General features: G+C 44.3%; 1 protein-coding gene across 5 annotated transcripts in view; it reads left to right on the top strand.

Annotated features, from left to right (window-relative positions):
* Positions 1 to 23,655, top strand: part of DNAH9 (dynein axonemal heavy chain 9) — a 402,978-nt gene that overhangs the window by 364,443 nt on the left and 14,880 nt on the right. For all 5 annotated transcript variants that reach the window (XM_038371718.2, XM_043496454.1, XM_038371730.2 and 2 more), the window contains 5 exons: positions 7,174 to 7,401; positions 14,173 to 14,364; positions 14,918 to 15,109; positions 15,915 to 16,085; positions 22,131 to 22,313. In XM_038371718.2, coding sequence (XP_038227646.1) covers positions 7,174 to 7,401; positions 14,173 to 14,364; positions 14,918 to 15,109; positions 15,915 to 16,085; positions 22,131 to 22,313 — 966 coding nt within the window. The remainder of the gene's footprint in view (positions 1 to 7,173; positions 7,402 to 14,172; positions 14,365 to 14,917; positions 15,110 to 15,914; positions 16,086 to 22,130; positions 22,314 to 23,655) is intronic.

The following is a 23,655-nucleotide window of genomic DNA, read 5'->3' as shown; positions in this document are numbered from 1 at the left end:
AGCCATTTCATTCATCGTTAAGGCTAAGATTTAGACAAGGGTATTTTTAGTAAAAGTCATGGACAGGTCACAGGCAATAAACAATAATTCATGGCCCATAACCTATCCATGACTTTTCTTATATAAATACCCATGACTAATACTTAGCAGTTCCTGGGGCCCCGGCCACTGTTCTGGGGCAAACCCCGTGGGGCCAATGGCTAGCCCCTTCCCTGGCAACAGGGGCTAACTGCCCCCAGCCACCTGCTGCTCCAAGGCCCCAGGGACTGCTGCTCTGAAGGCGTCCGGGGCAGCCCCCAGGAACAGTGGCACCAGCCGCTGATTAGGCAACTCCAGGGCCAGCTGCCCTGCAGCAGCAGGTGTGGCTTGCCTCAGAGTACTCTCCAGCAGTGGCTGATGCAGCTGGCCGCAGGACCGCCCAAGCAGTGGCCAGTGCAACTGGCCCTGGGGCCACTCCAGCAGTGGCTGATGTGACTGACCCTGCAGCACCCAGGACCACTCCTTGGGTGCTCCAAGGGGCCAGCAGCTCGGGCAGCCTTGGGTCAGCTGCAGTTGCAAAAGTCACAGAGGTCACGGGAAGTCATGGAATCTGTGATTCCTGCCACCTCCATCACAGAATCGCAGTCTTTTTCATAGCCTTGACTTTTTATTTTCTTTGAGGATGGGATGAAGGGTCAAGCAGTCTCCATGCAAATGTTTTCCAGGTGGATAACATCCTGCTTTTCACTGGTGTAAGGGATAGCTTGGACTGTGCCTCCACCGAGGTTATGAGCTCATTAGACAAGCGACATCGATCTCATTTCTCGGTGATGTTTTTATATTGGACATTAGCAGGTGTGATATTCCCAAGGGTTCAATATAGTGTGTTGAACAACTGTGTCCCGCCAATTCTGCAGTGTTTTACACTGCATTTTACACTGAGAGCCACCACTCCTGATCTGCTCTCACACAGCGTCCAGCATGTGAATCACTCCCAGCTATAGCCAGCCACCCATGAATTACACTGCAGGGCAATACCAGCAAACTACCAGTCCCAGACTTCCCCCAGCATTGTGCATCTTGTACTGCCCAACACCTACCTGGACAATACAAGCTCATATAAAAATCCGTCATTTAATTAATAGAAAATTATATGCACAAACTTTACCTCAAATGGAGTTTCCCAAACACTTCAGTCCAAGCACACTGGTTTAGATAAAACAAGTTTATTAACTACAGAAAGAAAGATTTTAAGCGATTACAAGTAATGAGGCATAAAAGTCATAATTGCTTACAAGTAAATAAAAGGTAAAATGCATCTAATACCTAATTTAACAAGCTAAGTGAATTCAAAGCAAAGCGTCTCTCTCACCACATGCTGTATCAGTCTCACTGACTGAACTCCTTTTAGACAGGCTCTCTCCCCAGTCTAATAATGCTTCCTTTGTCCTTCAAGTGTTGTTGTTGCCATGAGTATAGTTGAAGGGAGAGATCATTTGGGGCCTCTGTTCTCCGTTTTTATATTGTTTCCTCCTCTTTGAGAATCATCATCAGATGATGTTCAGGGAACAGAAAGTCTGTGGAACAGAAACCTCCAGTTGTTTCTTTGCCAAGATGTAAAACAACTGGAAATTTCTGTTCCACAGACTTTCTGTTCCCTGAACATCATCTGCTGATGATTCTTTTTCTGCCAAGGAATAGCCACTTAACTAGGTGATAGTCCATTTGATTTTTTTTGACACCTGGCTGAGGTGTCAGTTTACCTTTTGTCTTTGGGGAATTGGTTTGTGTCTGCTTTTTTAAACTTTGAGCATGTCTCAATAATGTTGTACAGTAGACTCTTATAACTTTACACACAATGTTGCCACACATTCTTTACCAGGACAATAATGATCAGTAAACTATGAGTTTTCAAATGATACCTCAGAAGGCATACTTGGTACAAAATCCATCCTAGGTTTGTAGAAAGAGTACATATGGAGATACAGGCAGTCACAAATGCTACTTTGTCTTCAATATGTACTTTTGCCATGTGTGCTATTATGACTGCATCTTGATCAGATGCAAATTTTAGGGAGGCAGTTCTGCAATCATTCTTTAGGCTCTGAGCCCCATTGAAATTTGGTGCAAAGGAACTGAGGCTGGTCAGAGCAACAGTGCCCTTAAATAGCCCAGGGAGGGGCTACGGGGCCAGAGGGCCTGAGCACTGCCCATAAGGGTACTGCTAAGCAAAGTTATCTGGCTTTGGTGTGCTGAGCACACGCACATCTGAATGAAATACACCTCTGCACCCATACCTTGAAGAACAACAGTTACAGTACAGGTAGGTAACCATCTTTAACTGATGAAGGGAGCCCACCTGGACTGTATGCTAGGGGTTCTCATTGTCTAGCCTAGTTCTCAGATTTACTGTACAGAGTTATGGTTTTCACAGTGTGTTTCTTGAGATGATCAGACCTTGTAAAAATGGCTAATTGTCATTACTCTGGAAGGCAATTTGGGATAAGGCATGAAGGAGAAATTCCCAGCAGTCTCCAAAATGTGAAGGGGCTCCACACAGTTTCAAACTGTAGATGAAGGGAATGAATTCTTAAGTAAATGCTGGTTTGTATGTGTTACTATTTCTGATCATTACTATGGCAACCCCAGCATCGTGTGATATACATCCTCTGTCAGGGTAAAGCTGCTTTGAAGTATATGGCTGAAGAAGCACTTCGATGTTGCATATGCACACTCAGGTTCACTCGTGTACACAGGCATACTTGCTCTGGCTGACACACACTCTGTAGAACAAATGGTCATTTTATTGCAAAAGTGGTGACATTACCGCAGGGGTAAATTTGTGGCAATTCTCTCTTTAGCTTCCTTTTTTCTGCCTTTCCAGTAGTCTGACTTCACCAGGGCTTGGAGCAGGCGCTAGCCTTTCTGCATGGATCCAGCTGCAAGATCTGGCTAGCTAAACAAATAATAAGGAAAAAAATCACTTGAAACTTCAATTTCACTTCCACTTGAGACAATTCCGCAAAAGCAGCCTGCGAGATTTGCATCCCTCTGCATGCAGCCTAGCCATAAGCCTTAGCTGTAAATATATGGGGGATTCAGAGGTGCTTTCCAATGCCTACTGACGTGCACTCATCCAGACCTGACTCACACAAGGGCTCTGTCACAGGATTCAAAATCTGACATAGAAAAATATATGGGAAAGCAATGACATGACTATTTAATCCCATTTACTATGAGGCCTCCAGAGTTAATTTGTGGAAGCGAAAAAGATAGAAAACTGGTGCAACATATGCTTTCAGAAGTGTGGTGGAGAATGTTGTTTGGCTGGTGGGAAAGGCTCATGTGGTGGAGCAAATTGCAGAGTTCCCCTTGGAGTTATAAATCATCTTCACAGTATTACAGTCCTTTTTTTCTATGAAAATTTGCCCCATTTTCTTATTTACTTCTTTCCTTTGAGGGACTGTTCATCTGACCGAGGCCATAAATCCTTAATGCCAACAAATTGTATACTAATCTGTTTTCCTTTTTCCCCCTTCACTCTATTTAAATTTTAATAGTTGCATAAAAAAAAAGGAATAAAGCATAAATAGACTGTCTGGAGTTGTTTCTCCCAGCACTGACCCTCCATTAGCCATCAGATCAGAAATGCTCTTTGCATCAATCTTCAGAAGGCTAGCAATACCAGAAAGTATTATTCAGTAGCATCACATCAACACAAGTTGAATCAAAAGACTTTTTTCAACCACATGATTCTGTAAAAAAAACGGATGTAGAAAAAAAACCATTGTCATTCTGTATCTATTCTTATACTTAAGGCACAATATTTTTGGTGTTGAGCTTTATCCATAAAATGTTAGCTCTTTATGGCTGGTTGTGTATGTCTCTCAATTCTTGTTTTGCTATTGGACTAGTTGTAATAGAGCATGTTGATTGCCTGGACTCTGTGGGATTTCCTTGCCATTTCTAGCCCTGACTGCAGTGGGAAAGAACTGCTGCATTAACACTCAGGGTATAATTGCATTTTGTCCGCTGTTTTTCTCACCGTTATATTTTACAACAGAAAGGACCCCTCGGGACCCATGATTCCCTCCTGCTCCACTTAATACTAGCATGGTCCCAAATCATTAAAGGAAAGGAAAGCTGTGATTTTATGTATTTATTATTTTATTTATTTAAGCTCTAAACTAGAAACCTTGCATTCTGTCAACATGATTGAAAGCCACATCTGCACCCTCTCCTTCTGGGGTACTATTTGATTGGAACTGAGGGATGCAAGCCACTTCCTGTGGGAGAGAAGTATCTAACCTCTCCATCCAGTGTCTGTTCATTTCCTGGACAATTATTCTTCTCTTTAGTACTACATGCATTCCTGAAGTGCCACCACTGTGGAAGCTGCATACTTACTCATAAACCTCACTTCTGGCCCAGACTAAGCTCCAGCAGAGGTCCTGTGAAAAAAAATCATGTGATCACATAATCATAGATTGCATTGTGATGCATATGCACATGGGGGCCAAATTAAAGTTCGATGGACAGCCTAAATGCTGGCATTTCCTAGCTTCTGAGTACGACTTTGAAGCTTTAATATAACATTTTAATGTAGATTTGTGTGTGTCATTTTGTATTGATTAAACGCTGCCTTGTATGTAGCATAGTGGTTCCCAGACTTGTTCCGCCATTTATGCAGGGAAAGCCCCTGGCGGGTCGGGGTGGTTCAGCCAAACCTGCGGATGCAGCAGGTAAACAAACCAGCCCGGCCCGCCAGGAGCTTTCCCTGCACAAGTGGCAGAACAAGTTTGAGAATCACTGATATAGGATAACAGGCCTCAATAAAAATCTGCCTAACATCAAAACACAATACACACACTAGCTGCCTTGCAAACTGGTCTAAAGTGCACCATCATCACTAGCTGCCTGTCAAGAGAGAATTCAGTCCCAGCTCCTGGATGAATGCCTTCTACAAAGAGTCACATGCTGCAAGGATAGCCATCTGCATTTGCATTTGAAAAACACGGTGCCTGGGTCAAAGAAACGGAGACCCATTGACTTGTTACTCATTTAAACACAGCCCCATGGGTTTTGTTGTGGTCTCTGCATTTTGCCTCCCCTTTGCACCTCCCCATGCCTCCCGATATTTTAAACAGTCCCTGTGGCTTTGCTGTGGCACATTCCACGCTGAACTGCAGGCAAAGCATGCTGCAGGTAGCACTAAAAAGATGTAGGAAGTAAGTAGACACTCGGGGACAGATTTTCAAAGATTATTAGGTGCCTACAAATGCAGATTGGAATTTAGTGTGATTTTCAAACATGTCTAGTGGACATGTCTATTGAAATCTGTGGAGTTACATGCCCAACCTCCATAGGCATTTCTGACAGTCCCACCAGTTGCCTATTTTGGGGTGCCTACATACCTTTGAATATCTGGTTCTCACACAGCAAGATGCAAATCCAGAAAGCTACTCTGAATTCTATGGAGCTACCCCAAGTAACACCAGAAGAGAATATGGCTCCTGTTTTCTGATACTAGCAAGATAACAGGTTCAGGGAGTGGTTTCTGGGCATAGCAAATGTGTAGTCTAACTGAGTTAATCAGCAAGGTTGGAGGCAGCCTTGCTTCTGTGTCTCCTTTCATTCTTTGGCATCAGTTATATACAGGCTGTGGTCTCTATTAGGGGGTCAACCTTTGCCAGTAGTTACCTTGCACATCAATGGGATATAACTGCAGTATCTCAGATACCCTAGGTAAATGCTGATTTTTAATGGCAACTATTGTAGAATATCAGTAGAGAAATCTGTACTTACACACAGGACCTTTGCCCCTAAATGCGAAGTCATGACATGGCAACTGGAAAGGGCACATTCACTGGCCCAGTTTAGCACACTGCACAGCCCTGTTTCTATATATAACCTAGCACACTCTGCCTTCTCTTCGATGTGCCACCTGTAGCAGCCTGCAGATAATGTAACACCAGCCAGTCCTTCCTGCCTCATGTCAGGTTCTGTGTCTTAGTGATAGATCATCCCTGAACCAGATTCCTGGGCAAAAGTACTAACAGCTGTGGCTCTGATCCAGGCTGTTATCATACTGTCTCAGGCTTCCCTCCTTTCCTGTGGAACAAACAAACAAACCAACACTGCTATTCACCTTCTCCTCTGCTTCTGACCACAACCTCTCCATCAGTATCTCACAAGAGGGACCAGAATTGGAGTCTGGAGCAGCAGTGGTCACATCCTCCCAAGGCATCTTTTCTTCTTATCCCCATTAACTTCTGTGTAAGATTCCCTCTCTTTTTGGTTTCTGTGTTCTAGGTGGTGTTGATCATCTTGATGGATTGTCAGTTTCTATTGCACCTTTTAGCCACCTTATGTGCCCCTCAACTAAGGTCTGGGTCAGTCCCAGGCCTCCAGAATTTAGCCAGGTGTTTTCCTGTATTTGTCATCCTCAACTAATAAATAACTGGGGAAAGGCGAGTCATGCTGCCAGATCATTTTTACCCACAATCCCCAGCTGTCTGTGCCCTGCCTCCTCCTGAGTCTCTCAGGAGAAAGGCCCATTTCCTGTCATGTCAGTAGAATGGTCAGCTGTGTAGGACACTAGGCTACGGAAACACTACAGGGTTTCCACCAATGTCCCACTTGTGTGTAGCCCTGAACAAGTGTGTGTGTTAATTTACTGATGGGCATTAGAAGCCCATTTTCATTAGAAGCCCAGTTGTACGAATAAACAAAGCTTTGATGTTGTTATGCTGAAAAGTCTGTTAAACTTGGTTTCCTGGGAACGGACATCTGCTGACACTGAGCGTGAATTATTTTACTAAAAATTATCAAACAGTTTCACTGCATCTGTCTAAGGAAACTTTCCCTTTTCTGGGAAAATAATGCGGCTTCGACAGCCTTACATTAATGTAACAAACAGATTATCATGCCTAAGAAAACAAACAATCTGAGAGCTGTTTCTCTAATCGCTAGTTCTTTGTCTTGATTATTTTTAATTTTAGAATGTATAAAATCTCAGGCCTTAAGCCCACTGTATGTCTGCAGACATGGATTACACTCTTTGTTAGGAAAGGTGCTGACTTCTGGAGTGTGAGGGGACTCCTTGATCTCATGTTGGTGCTATATTTGATGGCTGCTCACTCCAGATGTAAATGCCAGCAGTTGACAAAGTATTGTCCAATTTCTCCATACTAGAACATCCATCTGGTGGCCAAGTGGCTGAGTTCTCTGGAGAAAAAACTTGAGCAACACAGTGAAGGCAGCCATCAGGAGTTCCGGATCTTCATTAGTGCGGAGCCTGCTCCTTCATCCGATGGCCACATCATCCCCCAGGGCATCCTGGAGAACTCCATCAAAATCACTAATGAACCTCCAACTGGGATGCATGCCAACCTCCACAAGGCCCTGGATAACTTCAACCAGGTATGGTGACATTCCATAGGAATCACTGGCTTCCTTCATGAGGTAGCTACAGTAACCAAACAGGTTGCCAGATTAGTTAAGAACTACTGTATCCAGATGCGCAGCACAATGTATGTGGCATATCTGCTACTTTCTGCTCCCAGGTGGCCACTGCATAACCTTGTAGAATCTCTGCTTACAATCTATTTAGGAAGCATTGAGTGGGCAAAAGGGGCAAGGGAGTGGCATTCTATGTCCAAAGTAGCATTACCTGTTTCCAAGTCACCAACAGTTCAGAAGTAAGTGATCTGGGGCACCTGGCCCTGGCCATTGTCAGAAGACAGGATACTGGGCTAGTTGGACCTTTGGTCTAACCCAGTATGGCCGTTCTTACGTTATTATGTTCTTATTTAGAATGCTTAAGGATCACTGTCTTAACAGATAAAGCACAAGGCGTGATGTCTGCTATAGGTGATCAGCTTCTTACAGAACTATGTATAAATGTGTAGGGAAAAAGCTGTGTGATCATGGACGACTTCAGTCTGAGTGACACATTCTGGAGGTCTCATGCTGCCAGTACTAAAATCTCCTTGGAATTTCTAAAAATTTCAGATAATTTCCTAATTCAAAAAGGGTTGCATCCAACTCGAGAGAATTCTGTATTAGACCTCATGTTGATAGATAAAGAGAAATTGATCAGAGAACTGAAATTACTGCTAACTTAGATAAAACTGATCATGATTTGATCCCGTTTATTAAGTGCCAACAGAATAAAGTCCAGATCAGTAATATATACTTGGTGCTTTAAAAGGGCCAGTTTCAAAAAGCTAAAAAGAATTATGAGCCAGATCAGTTGAGAGGGAGTTCAAACAAACAAACAAACAAAATAACACCAAACCCAATGATAATTTAAAACTGTTTAAGGACATTTTACTAGATGCCTAAAAAGCCACAACCTGGCTTAGAGGGAAAGTGAAAGCAAGTGTAAAAAATAAAAATATATTGTAGTAATGTGTTCATTAAGGGGTAACTAGGTTACTCAGAGTTTTATGGGTTAGTCATACTCCACCTTCTCCCCTTACTTGATTTTTCAGTTAGTGTGTGTTTTCCTCCAGCTGGTTTGTACATATTAGCACTTAGCAGTCCCTTTAAAAAAAATGTGTACAACAAATGGAAGAAAGTAGAATTTGATAGCAATGAATATAAATCAGAAGCTAGGTATTGTACAGAATTGAAAAGAGAAGCAAAAGGATATGAGGAGAAATCTATGGGCAGCAGAGAGAAGGAGTTTTTCAGGTATGTTAGGAACAAAAAAAATCCTAACAATGGTATTGATCTATAACTAGATGGAAATGGTAGAATTATCCATAATAATGCGGAAAGGGCAGAAGTGCTCAATAAATATTTCTGTTCCATATTTAGGAAAAAGCCAGATGATGTATTTGTATCATATAAAATACTTTGCATTCCAACAGTAGCTAAGACAGATGCTGGGTCTGATCTGAGCCCCAAAGACCTGGAAAAGAAGGCCTGGTATCTTTAGCCCCTCTATGTATCTGGAATCAGATGCACATGCGTGCTTGTGCCCTGGGACAGGCCATGGTCTTGTTTGTTATTCAAAGTATCGGGCTTTGTGCCTTGGCCCAAAAAGGCAGGCAAACTCAGCTGCAGGCCTCACTGAAGTCAGACCCTCTGAGAGAGACCCTCAGATCTGTCTTCAGATCATGGCCCCATTATCAACCAGGGACAAAGTAGGCCATCTTCAACATTCCAGCCCCATAAGAACAAGAACAGTTGTTGGTAGGAAGCCCTTAATTTTATGTGTGTATGTTACTACACGAGTATTATACACAGTCTATATCAATAGACAACCACACAGAGTGGTCGTTAAAAGTCAGCATGGGCTCCCAGTTATTACTGTACCGTGGTATCTGAGATATGGCACTTGTCTCTTATTCTAAGTACATGGTATCTCTGAGACCACAGTGTAGGAACTGTTCACAAATGTCCTTTTTCTTGTTAACGGCTGTGTACGGAAAATAGGGACCGACTCTGAATTAGATTCATTTTTCCACTGCATATTTAAATAAAGAGGGAACAACTTGATAGCTGTGAGTGATCAAAACCACCTGAATCTCATACACTCTGCTTGGACAGGAGCCTACAAGGAAATCCCTGGGCACTGATATGGAGATTCAGTCTAGAGCCATCTTTGCTTCGAGTCAGCACTGGGGCAATGCCATTTCTAGTGCTAGGGACTGCTGTGCTATTGCCTGTCCTCTCTTGTGGATGGGATAAAGCCAAGGCCCTGGCCACTCATGTATATCAAGAATCCTATGGCATCTTTCCCTAGAGACTGGGGCATTATCCCCAGGCTTAGCCAAATCCCAGCTGGCTAGCTGTATTCTGTCTCCCTAAATCCCCATGCTATTCTTCACTTATCCTAAAACAGCCCTGGATCACTAGCTGGTGCAGAGCAGCTGCCTTGTTCCACCCACAGCTGGGCAGTGAAGTCATGCTTTCCCATGCAGAGGTCTCCCAGCGAGAGCCCTTGCTGTGGGAAGTGAGGGAGATGGAGGCCATCTGCCCCAGAGCAGTCCCTAGAGGCATTCTGACCTTGTCAGCTGCTTCTATGCATGACAGAGCAGCAGGTGGAATGCTCTTTAAAAGATGCCCCTCTGTGCCCACATGGTCCTTCTGGCCAGTAGAGAAGGTTTTAAGGCTACTGTTGGCATGGCCAGTCATTGCTCATTAGGAACACAAGCATCAAGCTTTGCAGGGTGTACCCTTGTGTAGTTGTTCAGGGCCAGCAGCAGTGTAGCCTACAGCCCAAGAGCACAAGGGGAGCCAGGCTTGTCAGGTGAAGGTGCTGTGCCATGTGTACTCTGTTAGATGCTCTGATTTTGAAGGTGTCTGCAGTATAAGGAAGAGAGTCTCCAGGGAGGTGCAGGTGGGAGGTTCCAGGTAGGGGTTAATGTGAACAGTCAGTGAAGATTATTCCATTTTTATCCACAGCCATTCATCATTTTGAATTGCACAGAAAGTCCCACACAATAGGGGAGGGGAACCTTCCCCCAAAGTAATGTTTTCATCCTGCCTGTGCTCATTTCAATCAGATAGTAATTAACATTTTCTAAATTGCTAGAGCATTATAAAATGCCTCTTATCACAAAATCCTGCAATGTGTGGGAGGAGAACCTTTACACCTCATTTCACTGCTTTGTGTTCCATTCTTGCTCAGCGTACGGAATGGATGTTCAAATTTAGCTCAGCTGAAAGCCACAAGAAGGCTTATTATTGTACAGGGGGAATATTGTTCTGGTCTTGTAGCTAAAGAAAAGGTCGGGATTAAATAGAGAGAGAGGCCAAATGAGGCTATGAGCCAGATCCTTTCTTAGGTTTCATTCGACTAAAGTCCCCTTGAAGTCACTGGGAGGTTGCTGGAGGAAAGAATGGGCTCCAAGCGTGGTAGGATGCTTTGACCCTTTTCTTTCATAATATCTGCAAAGCAGCGCCCTAAAAACTGAGGGAGTTTAGAAGCTGCTCCCTAACTGAGGGGACAACATGGCAGTGATTGCTCATGATGCCCATGATTCCCATTAAACAAGGATCGGCACGTTTCATGGCAAGCGGGACCTCTCTTCCCTAGCAAGGTCCCTGAATTCTGCAGTGGGGCAGTGCAGCAGCCTGGGAATCTGCCGCAGAGTTGGGTAATCTAAGAAATGGAAATTGTTAACGATGGGCATGAAGTTGAATCATATAATCAGTACAGCAACCCTTTGTTTTACGTATTTTGCTATTAAATTGTTCATTTTATGCTAACCTCACTCCCATCTTCAGTTCTCAATGTATCAGCAACACACAGCTGCATCAGAGAGGTCATCAGTGCAAAGCTGGAAGTTTTGGCACTCAGGAAACATGGAAGGCCATTTGGGATCTGGGGATGAAAACATGGGCTGGATGCGTCTGCCCAAAAAATCAGTAGTGAAATAGTTAACAAGGCAGGCACTAAAATAGTTGTCATTAGCTTTCCATGTGAATGCCCCAGTGAGGTGAATGGGTAATCCACTCCTCCCTTAGCTATTTTTTCAGGCTGACTGCAGACTCAAGCAGACATCACTGCACTGGCTTACACCAGGATCGCACTGTAAGGTTTTCTCTCCAGTCACAAGAAATAGAAATATTTTTAATTAGCATTTTGGATTCCAATGCACAGTTCCATGACAAAAAGGGCGCTCCCATGGCTGCTGTTACCATGACATGGGTGCATGAAGGGAGCGGAGACCAACAGAAAGACCAGCTTTCAGAAGCAGTGTAGAGCCGTACCTCTGGCACTGGAGTGCCAGAAGCCATAGTCGGGGGATGGTGTCTTAGTTACAGCAGAAACCCCTGAGCCTCTCTGGCTTTAAATCAAAAGCTGCAACGACAGTCACAAGGGAAAACAAGATGACAGTTACAACAGGTGCCCAGCCGGGTTGGGAGCGATGGAATCAGCTCCCACTTTCAATTAACAGAGCCTCCCACCCCGAGTAGGATCAGGCTCACAATTCCCTGCTGGGAGGGCTCCAATTCCCTCATGTTTAGGGGCTGCTGGGGTGCAGGGCTCTGTGTTTTGATTTTATGCCCTGTACATCCTCTTCCTTGCTGTGAGAGAGACTCACTCCACTGGAGATGGACCCAGCCAGCTTGCCTCCCACTCAAAGCCTTATCGCTGAAACATTGCTTGCACACTCCCAGCTCAGCCCTGAAAGCTGGCTTCCTTTGTTCCTCTTCATTGACTCAATGACTCAGGCTCTCCGCCCCTCCACCTCCCAGCCCGCCGACAGTTCGACATTGCCCGTTACCTACTCACTATGCAGAGCACAGCCTGGAAGATGGGCAGCAGAACTGCCATCAGTGCATAGCGTCAGAGGTCCAGTTTTGTTATGCTCCCCACTACTTGGCAGTTCCTCCTGGTACATGCTGGGTGTGTGCTCAGTACAAGAAGGTTGTATCTATCAGGTGAACACGCTGGAAGAGAGAGGGCAGTTAGGCTTGTTTTCCTCAGAATGTATCATCCATGGAAATGAAGCCCCTCTCGGGTAATGTACTGCTCTTTCCTCTGGCCCTGACCTCCCTCAAGGTAAATAATGCTAATGAATCCCTGGAGCACTGAAGAGTTCATTTTCAGGTCGCAATGCTACAGTGCTTCTGTTACAGTGGTGACTCTCGAATGGTTCTCTGTCCCAAACTCAGATCTCTGCTCTGGCCTGCTGCACCCCTCGTCCCTAGTCAGCTGTGCGAGCACTAGTCACCCGTAGAGCTAGGAACACAAGAGGGCTTTGCAGGCAGCCAGTTTATGTGGTGGATTACGTTAGTCAGAGCAGGCAGAGTCAGTACTTTAGGCATGCCCACTACAGAGGCCCATGGTTATGGCAGGTGGGCAATACCAGTTCACAAGCCAGGAGCCTCAGACCCAGGGACTGAGGCAGGGGTGAAAGGCTCTGGGCTGTTCTCTTATCTTTGGGGCCCTCAACACTATATCTCTTTGGTTTTAATCAGTTTATTGAGCCTTTGACAACTCATCCTGCCAGTCTGCAGCCAGCTGACTGACAATGGGTGAATGCATGCGTGGTTTGGGACAGGTGGGAGGAGAAGGCTGAAGCATTCTGGAAGTCCCTGACAGACAACAGTTTTGAGGAGTCAAAGCGCAGCCCTCCATGTCCCATGATTCTGTGACCAAAGAATCATTTGCCAGACCCCGAGCTTTCATGCGTAGCACTTGCCATGGTTAAGAAACCTCTGAGAGAAACCTCTGTGTAACCCCAGCAGCAGTGTCTGCTTAAAGCACTCCTGCAGAAGAAATGTGAACTGCCCCATTGATCTCAGTGTGGTGCCAGTTCACTGCTGATCATTTCAGTGGAAATATCCAGCTAAAACGCTCATCCACTACTGCTAGGTGCAGCAGCAGATATGGAAGCAGAGGAGAGCGAGGCAGCTAAGTTGCTGTAAGAGCTAGTGAGATGGGGAACAAGGAATTCAAGCACAGCAAAGAACATCAGGTCCCCTCGATCGCTATGCATAAGGAGAGGGGGAGAGGAGATGTGTCTATTCTCAGTGTCAAAGGTCTAAACTCCCCCTGGGGGCCAAAAGCCCAAGCTGTCCTCTCACCTTTCCAGGGCCCAAAAGCCCTGGTTGTCTGAACCTTCTGCTGTCCCCATGACAACTTCAATAACAGAGCTCTGCAGTCAATAGCCAGACCTGCCTGCTCAGTGCTTCAGGGGGTATTTAATATTGCAGTAGCATAGAAAGCTGCCACAGCATTTCCAGTCTCATAGAAACCAGCGACCTACCCTGATTCATGAGTTAATCAGAGCTCAGAGAGGCTCCCCCTTGGCTAGCTGAGGCAGGAGTGGGGCTGTGAAGTGTGTGTATGTGGTGAAGGGAGGTTCTTCCCCCAGTCTTGGTGGAATTCACCAGGGCCCAGCCCAGCCCTCCAGGCCATGCATTCTGCCCAAGGTTTGGACTGCAGTTAGCTCACAGCACTCTGTACTCTGCAGACCTGGGCACTCATCACTGTACCAGGGAACATTTGGAAGGTTTGCTCAGTACTATATGGGCTCAAAGCTTAATTTAAAAACCCAAACTGCTTAGCTGCTGCAGAAATGAGTGGATGAAGCTGCCATGTTGCAGGGCCACTGGGCAAGAGGATTCACCAGGCCCTGAGTTCATTAGTGTTTGTGACCCCCGTAGAGCCCTGAGATGGAAGGTATGGTGGAAATGCACAACATTGCTGATCTGTTTCCATTTCAGGACACCCTGGAGATGTGTGCTCGGGAGAACGAGTTCAAAAGCATCCTGTTTGCTCTCTGTTATTTCCATGCCGTGGTGGCAGAAAGACGCAAGTTTGGGCCCCAAGGCTGGAACCGCTCCTACCCCTTTAACACTGGAGACCTCACTATCTCAGTCAACGTGCTGTACAATTACCTGGAGGCCAATTCAAAGGTGCATGATACAAAGGAATCAGCTCTATGTGCAGATTGTAGCCCATATGCTTATTACACATCTGTTGAAATGTCTGAAATCTTTTTCATTAAGTGCCAATTCCCCGGCATCGTCAGGCTTTCTAGCTTTAGAACTCAGTGTATCTTAGGGGGATACAGAGTGGCCTCTGCTCCACTTGCATCTGTTGCAGCTTACAAACTACACTTAGATAAAATATCAGCTCTGGCATGTGCAAGTCTCCTCACTGCCATTTTAGGGACAATGTTTGGCTGCCTAGGCATCTATGTTTAATGTATGGAACTTCAAAGAGACTCGCTTCTCATCGGGAAACCCCACAAAATCTGTTCTTCAGGCTGGGTTTCTCTGGGCTGCTCTCTTGCATGTAGTGATTTAACTGCTACATGATATTCAATTACTTAGAAAAATGAAGTGGTGAAATGAAAACATTCACCTTGTAGATCAGTTCGTTGCTTTCCTGTCTGCAGCCCCATTATGAGGTCAGTGGAGTTGCATCTGCGTGGACTCTTTCATGCCCTCTTGGTTCATTATTTAGGTCCCCTATGATGATTTGCGCTACCTCTTTGGTGAGATTATGTATGGAGGCCACATCACGGATGACTGGGACAGACGACTTTGCAAAACCTACTTGGAGGAATTTATTAAGCCAGAAATGCTGGAGGGAGAGCTCTTCCTAGCTCCAGGATTCCCTCTCCCAGGGAACATGGACTACAATGGTTATCACCAGGTAGCCTCTTTGTTTGCTGGTATTATTTATACTGCTGAAGTTAATGTCCTCCATAATCACCTTTTAATCTGTCATAGGAGACAGTGAATAGGATTGCAGAGTTCCAGCTCATCTTGTATTATTTCCTGTTATGTTCTTTTTCTGTAGCTGTTAAGCATCCCCTTGGATAAGCCAAGTTTAATGGTAATTTGATACTTCATCATGAGCTCTTCTGTTCATGCATGAATAGAACAACTGTATTAGTTCTTGGGACTTGAGCAGGTCTAGTGGAAAATTACATCCGCATACCGTTTGCTAAAATGGCCCTTTCAAGCTCCTTTTAGCATTGGGTCTGATGAGAAACACTCAAGACTCTTGGATGTCTACTTACTGATTTCATCCGTTCTTTATGTGCAGAGGCAGCAGCAGGGGCTGGCGTATTAGTTTGTTTTTGTTCATAAAATTGGTGAAACAATCTTTACTCCTGGAAGAGAAATTCCCAGCAAAGAGTTCAAAGTATTGATGCCCAAATGTGTAGCAAACAAAAAGGTAGAAGAGGCTCATCTCTGAGATATGTAGCCAAGACATCCTGCAACAATGGCCAGGCTTGTTTTCTTGTGGCAGAAATGATTATTATTCCAGCAGCTTTACTAATGCCACCCTCCTGCTTCCTCGCAGTTTGTTAGCACCGCAGGTCAGTCCAGCTGGATACACTGCATTGGGCTGACTGTGTGTGATGGCTGTCCAGCCCATCAATGCAATCAGTAAGTGTAAAGTCTCTAACCCTGTACGTAACAATAACGGCAGGCGTGATCTTCCCGTGTAGTACATAGACGATGCCCTGCCTGCCGAGTCTCCGTACCTGTATGGTCTCCATCCAAATGCTGAAATTGGCTTCTTAACTCAGACCTCAGAGAAACTCTTCCGCACCGTATTGGAGATGCAGCCTCATGACACTAATGCGGGTGAAGGAGGAGGAGCTACGAGGGAAGAAAAGGTAAGATGGGCAGAGGAGGGAGCCATTGCCACTTGGGTGATTTTGTTTAATTTGGCTGCATTTTAGTCTCTTTTTTTTCTCATGACCCTTTATTATAACCTGGTCAGCCTTTGTACAGTGCGTACAAGGAACAGAAATAACCAATCTGGCATTCTTCAGGAGTTCACCATGATTAGTATAATTGTATCAAAGCCAGTGCTAGGGCCTGACTTTAACTGGTCCTCTGCGCTCCAGTGCCTTAATTATCGTCATGTGAGGACATAGATTTGTAGTCGTTACTACCTACCAATCCATATGAAAGAAGAAGATGATGTGAGAGCATTGTGAATAAACCGGGCTGTGGCCTCTGCTGACACACAGCCATCAACCATGGGGGATGGCAGTCTGGCTGGCATACGTACAGGCTCCTAGAACGCACCATACACAAAATGCCAGCCTGTTGCTTTGGAGTTTTTCCTGGTGCATTTTCTGTTTTGGTTACACACTAACGATCATATTTCCAAATGCAGCTGTGATGGAGACAGGAAATAACTTGCTTTGTTATGCTTTTTCCCCATGTTGTATTCGTTCAGAATACCAAATTCAGCTTAAAATTCCATTTAAAATAATCTCCTATTTTTGTCACTAAAACATTAAAGAATAGTTCATAAAGTCAGCAATCCTGGAGGCACCAGTATTTGATTTTACCTTTATAGTTTCATCCATCTTCTTACATTGAGCCTGGCCTTCGAAGAAGGAGCAATGCAAACTTGGATGTAAAATAGAGTATGCCATGCCATGTGGGCATTTATAAATAATCCTTTTAAAAGAGGACAGACAGCTGCAGCGGCACAGGAGCTAGCAAACAGAGCTGTAAACGGGAGTTTGAGTGGGAGTTCTGTTGGAAGAGAAGGTATTTGTACTTGGTTTTGTATTTTTAGTGTGTGTGTGTGTGTGTGTGTGTGTGTGTGTGTGTGTGTGTAGAGGCTTGTAGGGGCTTTGTGCTGGGAGAGAAGCTGAGCCCTAATTAGGGGGCAGGGCTTTTCTGACTAGAGGTCCTATAAAGGTAGCCAGCCAGTCAGGCAGCGGCACAGGAGCCAGCAAACAGAGCTGTAAACAGGGGAGTTTGAGTGGGAGTTCTGTTGGAGGAGTTTGTATTGTGGTACTTGTTTGGGGTTTGCTTTTGCTGGGGGGGGGTGGTCTTTTTGGTGTGGCTTGTGTTTCCCAGATTAACAGGACTTAGGTGGGAAGGCGATGACAAATACGGAGGCAGCTGTGGGAGTGACTCCTGTAGTGGAAGACATGAGGATGACTGGATGTGGAAGCTGTGGTATGTACATGATCCTGGAGTGGGGACCTGGTAAGAGTTTTTTCTGCATGAAATGCTGTCTGATAGAGCTGATGGAAGAAAAGATCTGAGGTCTGGAGATGCAGGTGGAAAGTCTGGTTGAGTTTAGGAAGGAGTTTGAGCAGATGATGGAGCAAAGATATGAGGTATCTGAAGGGAAAAGCTCAGACTTACAGATGGAAGCAGGGCTGGGGAATTTTGAGGTGACTGGGTGAGGAAAGTGGTCAGTGGAAGCATGTGACTAAAAGAACCAGGCAGAGGAAAAGATGGGCTAGTGAAGGAGAAATAGAGCTTAGGAACAGGTTTGCAGAGTTGGAAAATGAAGAAGGGGCTCAGCAGGTAGTTGCTGAAGGTGAAAGGGTAAAGAAGAAGAGAAGAGAGGCTAGTCCTATAGGAAAAGCGGAAGAGTCAAGGGAGACTACACCAAATATGAGCCCCAGGAGGATACAGGATGGGTTGAAGAGGATTATAAGGGAAAATAGGAATGGAAAGAACTTGCAGCCAGAGGGAACAGGGGAGAGACTGGAGAATAGCACTGTCACCAGGAAAAGGCAGGTCTATGTGATAGGGGACTCTTTATTGAGAAGAATAGACAGGCCTGTAACCAGAGCAGATCCAGAGAATAGAAGGGTGTGCTGTCTTCCGGGTGCTAAGATACGGGATGTAGACCTGAGGTTGAAAAGGATTCTAAAGGTAGCGGGAAAGAATCCCCTAATTATCCTTCATGTGGGAACAAATGATACGGCTAGATTCTCGCTGGAAAGTATTAAGGGAGACTATGCTAGGCTGGGGAAGACGCTTAAGGAAATTGAGGCTCAGGTGATCTTTAGTGGGATCCTGCCTGTTCCTAGAGAAGGGCAACAAAGGTGTGACAAGATTATGACTGTCAACAGATGGCTTAGGCAGTGGTGCTATAAGGAGGGCTTTGGGATGTATGGCCACTGTGAGGCATTCACGGACAGAGGACAGTTCTCTCGGGATGGACTTCATCTGAGTAGGGAAGGAAATAGACTTCTAGGATCAAGGCTGGCACAACTGATAAAGAGAGCTTTAAACTAGGAATTTGGAGGAGATGGTTGGGAGATGTCCAGGTAATCTCCATGCCAGATTTTAACATTGAGAGGGAAGAAGACGAAGTAAGAAAGGATACAGCCGTGGGTAGGAGAATGTATATAAGGAGTGAGGGCAGTGTGGATACTAGTCTAATAGGTTATACTGGCTGTAGAATGACTGTGCCTAATAGGGTACAAAATGTGAGCGAGGCCAAACAGCAAAAATTAAGATGTTTGTACACCAATTTGAGGAGCCTAGGTAACAAAATGGAGGAACTAGAGCTACTGGTGCAGGAAGTGAAACCAGATATTATAGGGATAACAGAAACATGGTGGAATAGTAGTCATGACTGGACTACAGGTATTGAAGGGTATGTGCTCTTTAGGAAAGACAGAAACAAAGGTAAAGGTGGTGGAGTAGCATTGTATATCAATGATGAGGTAGAATGTAAAGAAATAAGAAGTGATGCAATGGATAAGACAGAGTCCGTCTGGGCAAAAATTACATTGGGGAAGATAAATAGTAGACCCTCTCTTACAATAGTGCTTGGGGTGTGCTATAGACCTCCGGGATCTAATTTGGATATGGATAGAGCCCTTTTTAATGTTTTTAATCAAGTAAATACTAATGGAAACTGCATGATCATGGGAGACTTTAACTTCCCAGATATAGACTGGAGGACCAGTGCTAGTAATAATAATAGGGCTCAGATTTTCCTAGATGCGATAGCTGATGGATTCCTTCATCAAGTAGTTGCTGAACCAACTAGAGGGGATGCCATTTTAGATTTAATTTTGGTGAGTAGCGAGGACCTCATAGAAGAAATGGTTGTAGGGGCTAATCTTGGCTCAAGTGATCATGAGCTAATTCAGTTCAAACTAAATGGAAGGATTAACAAAAATAAATCTGCAACTAGAGTTTTTGATTTCAAAAGGGCTGACTTTCAAAAATTAAGGAAATTAGTTAGGGAAGTGGATTGGACTGAAGAACTTATGGATCTAAAGGTAGAGGAGGCCTGGGATTACTTTAAATCAAAGCTGCAGAAGCTATCAGAAGCCTGAATCCCAAGAAAGGGGAAAAAATTCATAGGAAGGAGTTGTAGACCAAGCTGGATGAGCAAACATCTTAGAGAGGTGATTAAGAAAAAGCAGAAAGCATACAGGGAGTGGAAGATGGGAGGGATCAGCAAGGAAAGCTACCTTATTGAGGTCAGAACATGTAGGGATAAAGTGAGACCGGCTAAAAGTCGAGTAGAGTTGGACCTTGCAAAGGGAATTAAAACCAACAGTAAAATGTTCTATAGCCATATAAATAAGAAGAAAACTAAGAAAGAAGTGGGGCTGCTAAACACTGAGGATGGAGTGGAGGTTAAAGATAATCTAGGCATGGCCCAATATCTAAACAAATACTTTGCCTCAATCTTTAATAAGGCTAAAGAGGATCTTGGGGATAATGGTAGCAGGACAAATGGGAATGAGGATATGGAGGTAGATATTACCATATCTGAGGTAGAAGCGAAACTGAAACAGCTTAATGGGACTAAATCGGGGGGCCCAGATAATCTTCATCCAAGAATATTAAAGGAATTGGCACCTGAAATTGCAAGCCCATTAGCAAGAATTTTTAATGAATCTGTAAACTCAGGAGTTGTACCGAATGATTGGAGAATTGCTAATATAGTTCCTATTTTTAAGAAAGGGAAAAAAAAGTGATCCAGGTAACTACAGGCCAGTTAGTTTGACATCTGTAGTATGCAAGGTCCTGGAAAAAATTTTGAAGGAGAAATTAGTTAAGGACATTGAAGTCAATGGTAAATGGGACAAAATACAACATGGTTTTACAAAAGGTAGATCGTGCCAAACCAACCTAATCTCCTTTTTTGAAAAAGTAACAGATTTTTTTAGATAAAGGAAAGGCAGTGGATCTAATTTACCTAGATTTCAGTAAGGCGTTTGATACCATGCCACATGGGGAATTATTAGTTAAATTGGAGAAGATGGGGATAAATATGAACATCAAAAGGTGGATAAGGAATTGGTTAAAGGGGAGACTGCAACGGGTCCTACTGAAAGGTGAACTGTCAGGCTGGAGGGAGGTTACCAGTGGAGTTCCTCAGGGATCGGTTTTGGGACCAATCTTATTTAATCTTTTTATTACTGACCTTGGCACAAAAAGTGGGAGTGTGCTAATAAAGTTTGCAGATGATACAAAGCTGGGAGGTATTTCCAATTCAGAGAAGGATCGTGATATTATACAGGAGGATCTGGATGATCTTGTAAACTGGAGTAATAGTAATAGGATGAAATTTAATAGTGAAAAGTGTAAGATTATGCATTTAGGGATTAATAACAAGAATTTTAGTTATAAATTGGGGACGCATCAATTAGAAGTAACGGAGGTGGAGGAGAAGGACCTTGGAGTATTTGTTGATCATAGGATGACTATGAGCTGCCAATGTGATATGGCTGTGAAAAAAGCTAATGCGGTTTTGGGATGCATCAGGAGAGGCATTTCCAGTAGGGATAAGGAGGTTTTAGTACCATTATACAAGGCACTGGTGAGACCTCATCTGGAATACTGTGTGCAGTTCTGGTCTCCCATGTTTAAAAAGGATGAATTCAAACATGAGCAGGTACAGAGAAGGGCTACTAGGATGATCCGAGGAATGGAAAATCTGTTTTATGAAAGGAGACTTAAGGAGCTTGGCTTGTTTAGCCTAACTAAAAGAAGGTTGAGGGGAGATATGATTGCTCTCTATAAATATATGAGGGATAAATACAGGAGAGGGAGAGGAATTATTTAAGCTTAGCACCAATGTGGACACAAGAACAAATGGGTATAAACTGGCCACCAGGAAGTTTAGACTTGAAATCAGACGAAGGTTTCTAACCATCAGAGGAGTGAAGTTTTGGAATAGCCTTCCAAGGGAAGCAGTGGGGGCAAAAGATCTATCTGGCTTTAAGATTCTACTCGATAAGTTTATGGAGGAGATGGTATGATGGGATAATGGGATTTTGGTAAGTAATTGATCTTTAAATATTATGGGTAAATAGGACTAATCCCCTGAGATGGGATATTAGATGGATGAGATCTGAGGTACCCAGGAAAGAATTTTCTGTAGTATCTGGCTGGTGAATCTTGCCCATATGCTCAGGGTTTAGCTGATCGCCATATTTGGGGTTGGGAAGGAATTTTCCTCCGGGGCAGATTGGAGAAGCCCTGGAGGTTTTTCACCTTTCTCTGTAGCATGGGGCACGGGTCACTTGAGGGAGGCTTCTCTGCTCCTTGAAGTCTTTAAACCATGATTTGAGGACTTCAATAGCTCAGACATAGGTGAGGTTTTTCGCAGGAGTGGGTGGGTGAGATTCTGTGTCCTGCGCTGTGCAGGAGGTCTGACTAGATGATCATAATGGTCCCTTCTGACCTTAGTATCTATGAATCTATAAGAGCGTAATTTGACATGATGTTTGGTAGGCATTTGAATTGTCCTAGACTGGGACAAGCTGTTTTGAAAGTTGCCATGTGTGATTCAGCAACACACTCATTACTTTCTGATGCAGTAAGTGGCTGGTGGAGCTCTCTTCCACCATTCAGTAGAGGAAGCACATGGAACACTCACTGACTCCTCTCTCTCTCTCTCTCTCTCTCTCCCCTTTGGCAAACAGGTGAAGGCTCTTCTGGATGAGATTTTAGAGAAACTAACAGATGAGTTTAACATCCTGGAGCTGATGGCAAAGGTGGAGGAGAGGACGCCCTACATTGTGGTTGCCTTCCAGGAATGTGAGCGCATGAACATCCTCACCAGCGAGATAAAGCGCTCCCTTAAGGAGCTAGATCTGGGATTGAAGGTAGGCGCTCTCTCTGCTAGAGGTTGCAGCCTTATGAAATCTCATGTGCGTGCTGAATGACTGGAAAGCAGAGGTGATGAGGGTGTGGAGAGAAACCAAAAGTGTCTCACGTTTTAAACAGTTTTAAAATGGTACTTAACAAATAGCACAGTGTGCTGCAATGGTAACTTGAGTCCATGGGGGAAAATTCACAGTTGCTCTTCACAGGTCAGACTAGAAGATCACAATGGTCCGTTCTGGCCTTGGAATCTATGAAAAATGCACATGGTCCCCCATACCCCACCAAAGGTCTCTATCTTGATGGACATCATGGACTACAATGACTCCAAAGATGGAGACCCCCATATCCCATCAAGATGGAATTCCACAACATCCTTTGGTAATCTATCCCAGCACTTAACTATCCTTATAGTAAGAAAATTTCCCCTAATGTCTAACCTAAATTTCCCTTGCTACATATTAAACCAATTACTTCTTGTCCTACCCTCAGTGGAGATGGAGAACAATTGATCAACGTTCTCTTTATAATAGCCCTTAACTTATTTGAAGACACTAATCAGGTCCTCCTTTTCAGTGTTCATTTCTCAAGACTAAACATGCCAATGTCTTCTAAACCTTTTATGATTTCAGTTGCTGTCCTCTGGACTCTCCAATTTCACATCTTTCTTACATAACAAAAATAGTAACAATGGCATGGATTTCAAAAACTAAGAGTTTTGGAAGGGACATTACACCTTCTGCATCAGGACATGAGTTAATCTCTAAATGAAGGGGGACAGGAAGAAATTACCCTTATGGACAGCTTATCCCATAACTGCATCTGCAGGGTTCTTGCACCTTGCTATGAAGCTGCAGAGACAGCACTGGTCTGATTCAGGATGGCAATGCCCATGTTCCTAGGAACTATTGCTTTGGAAGGTTTTTATGCAAAACAGTGAGTGGGCTGCATGGATGATGGGCCACAAACAGGTGGGATTCTTTGATTCAGTAATATTGGTGACAATGAGTTGAGACTGCTAGACTGGCGGGTACTAGCTCCGATGTGTAGTTCAGTGCACTCGAATCCCATCCCAAACAGACGGTGGGACGCTACAGGTCACCGAAACAATGCATTGTCTGGTGTCTTGTGAAACATGCAAATGTACAGAGTTAACATTCCTTTGTTGTATGGCTGCTGCCATCCCATAAGAGGCTGTCAGGACAGCTGGTATTGTAGGGTCATCTACTGGGAACAAGAAGCCAAAGAACTGATGGATTCCACTGCTGTCTATACAGACCTCAGGTACCTCTCACTTACCCCCAGCTGCAAAGCTTTATGAGCTACTGACACAGAATTTGAGAG

Source organism: Dermochelys coriacea, chromosome 14, assembly GCF_009764565.3.
Source record: "Dermochelys coriacea isolate rDerCor1 chromosome 14, rDerCor1.pri.v4, whole genome shotgun sequence".
NCBI lineage: Eukaryota > Metazoa > Chordata > Testudines > Dermochelyidae > Dermochelys > Dermochelys coriacea.
This window is presented reverse-complemented; position numbering and strand designations above follow the sequence as displayed.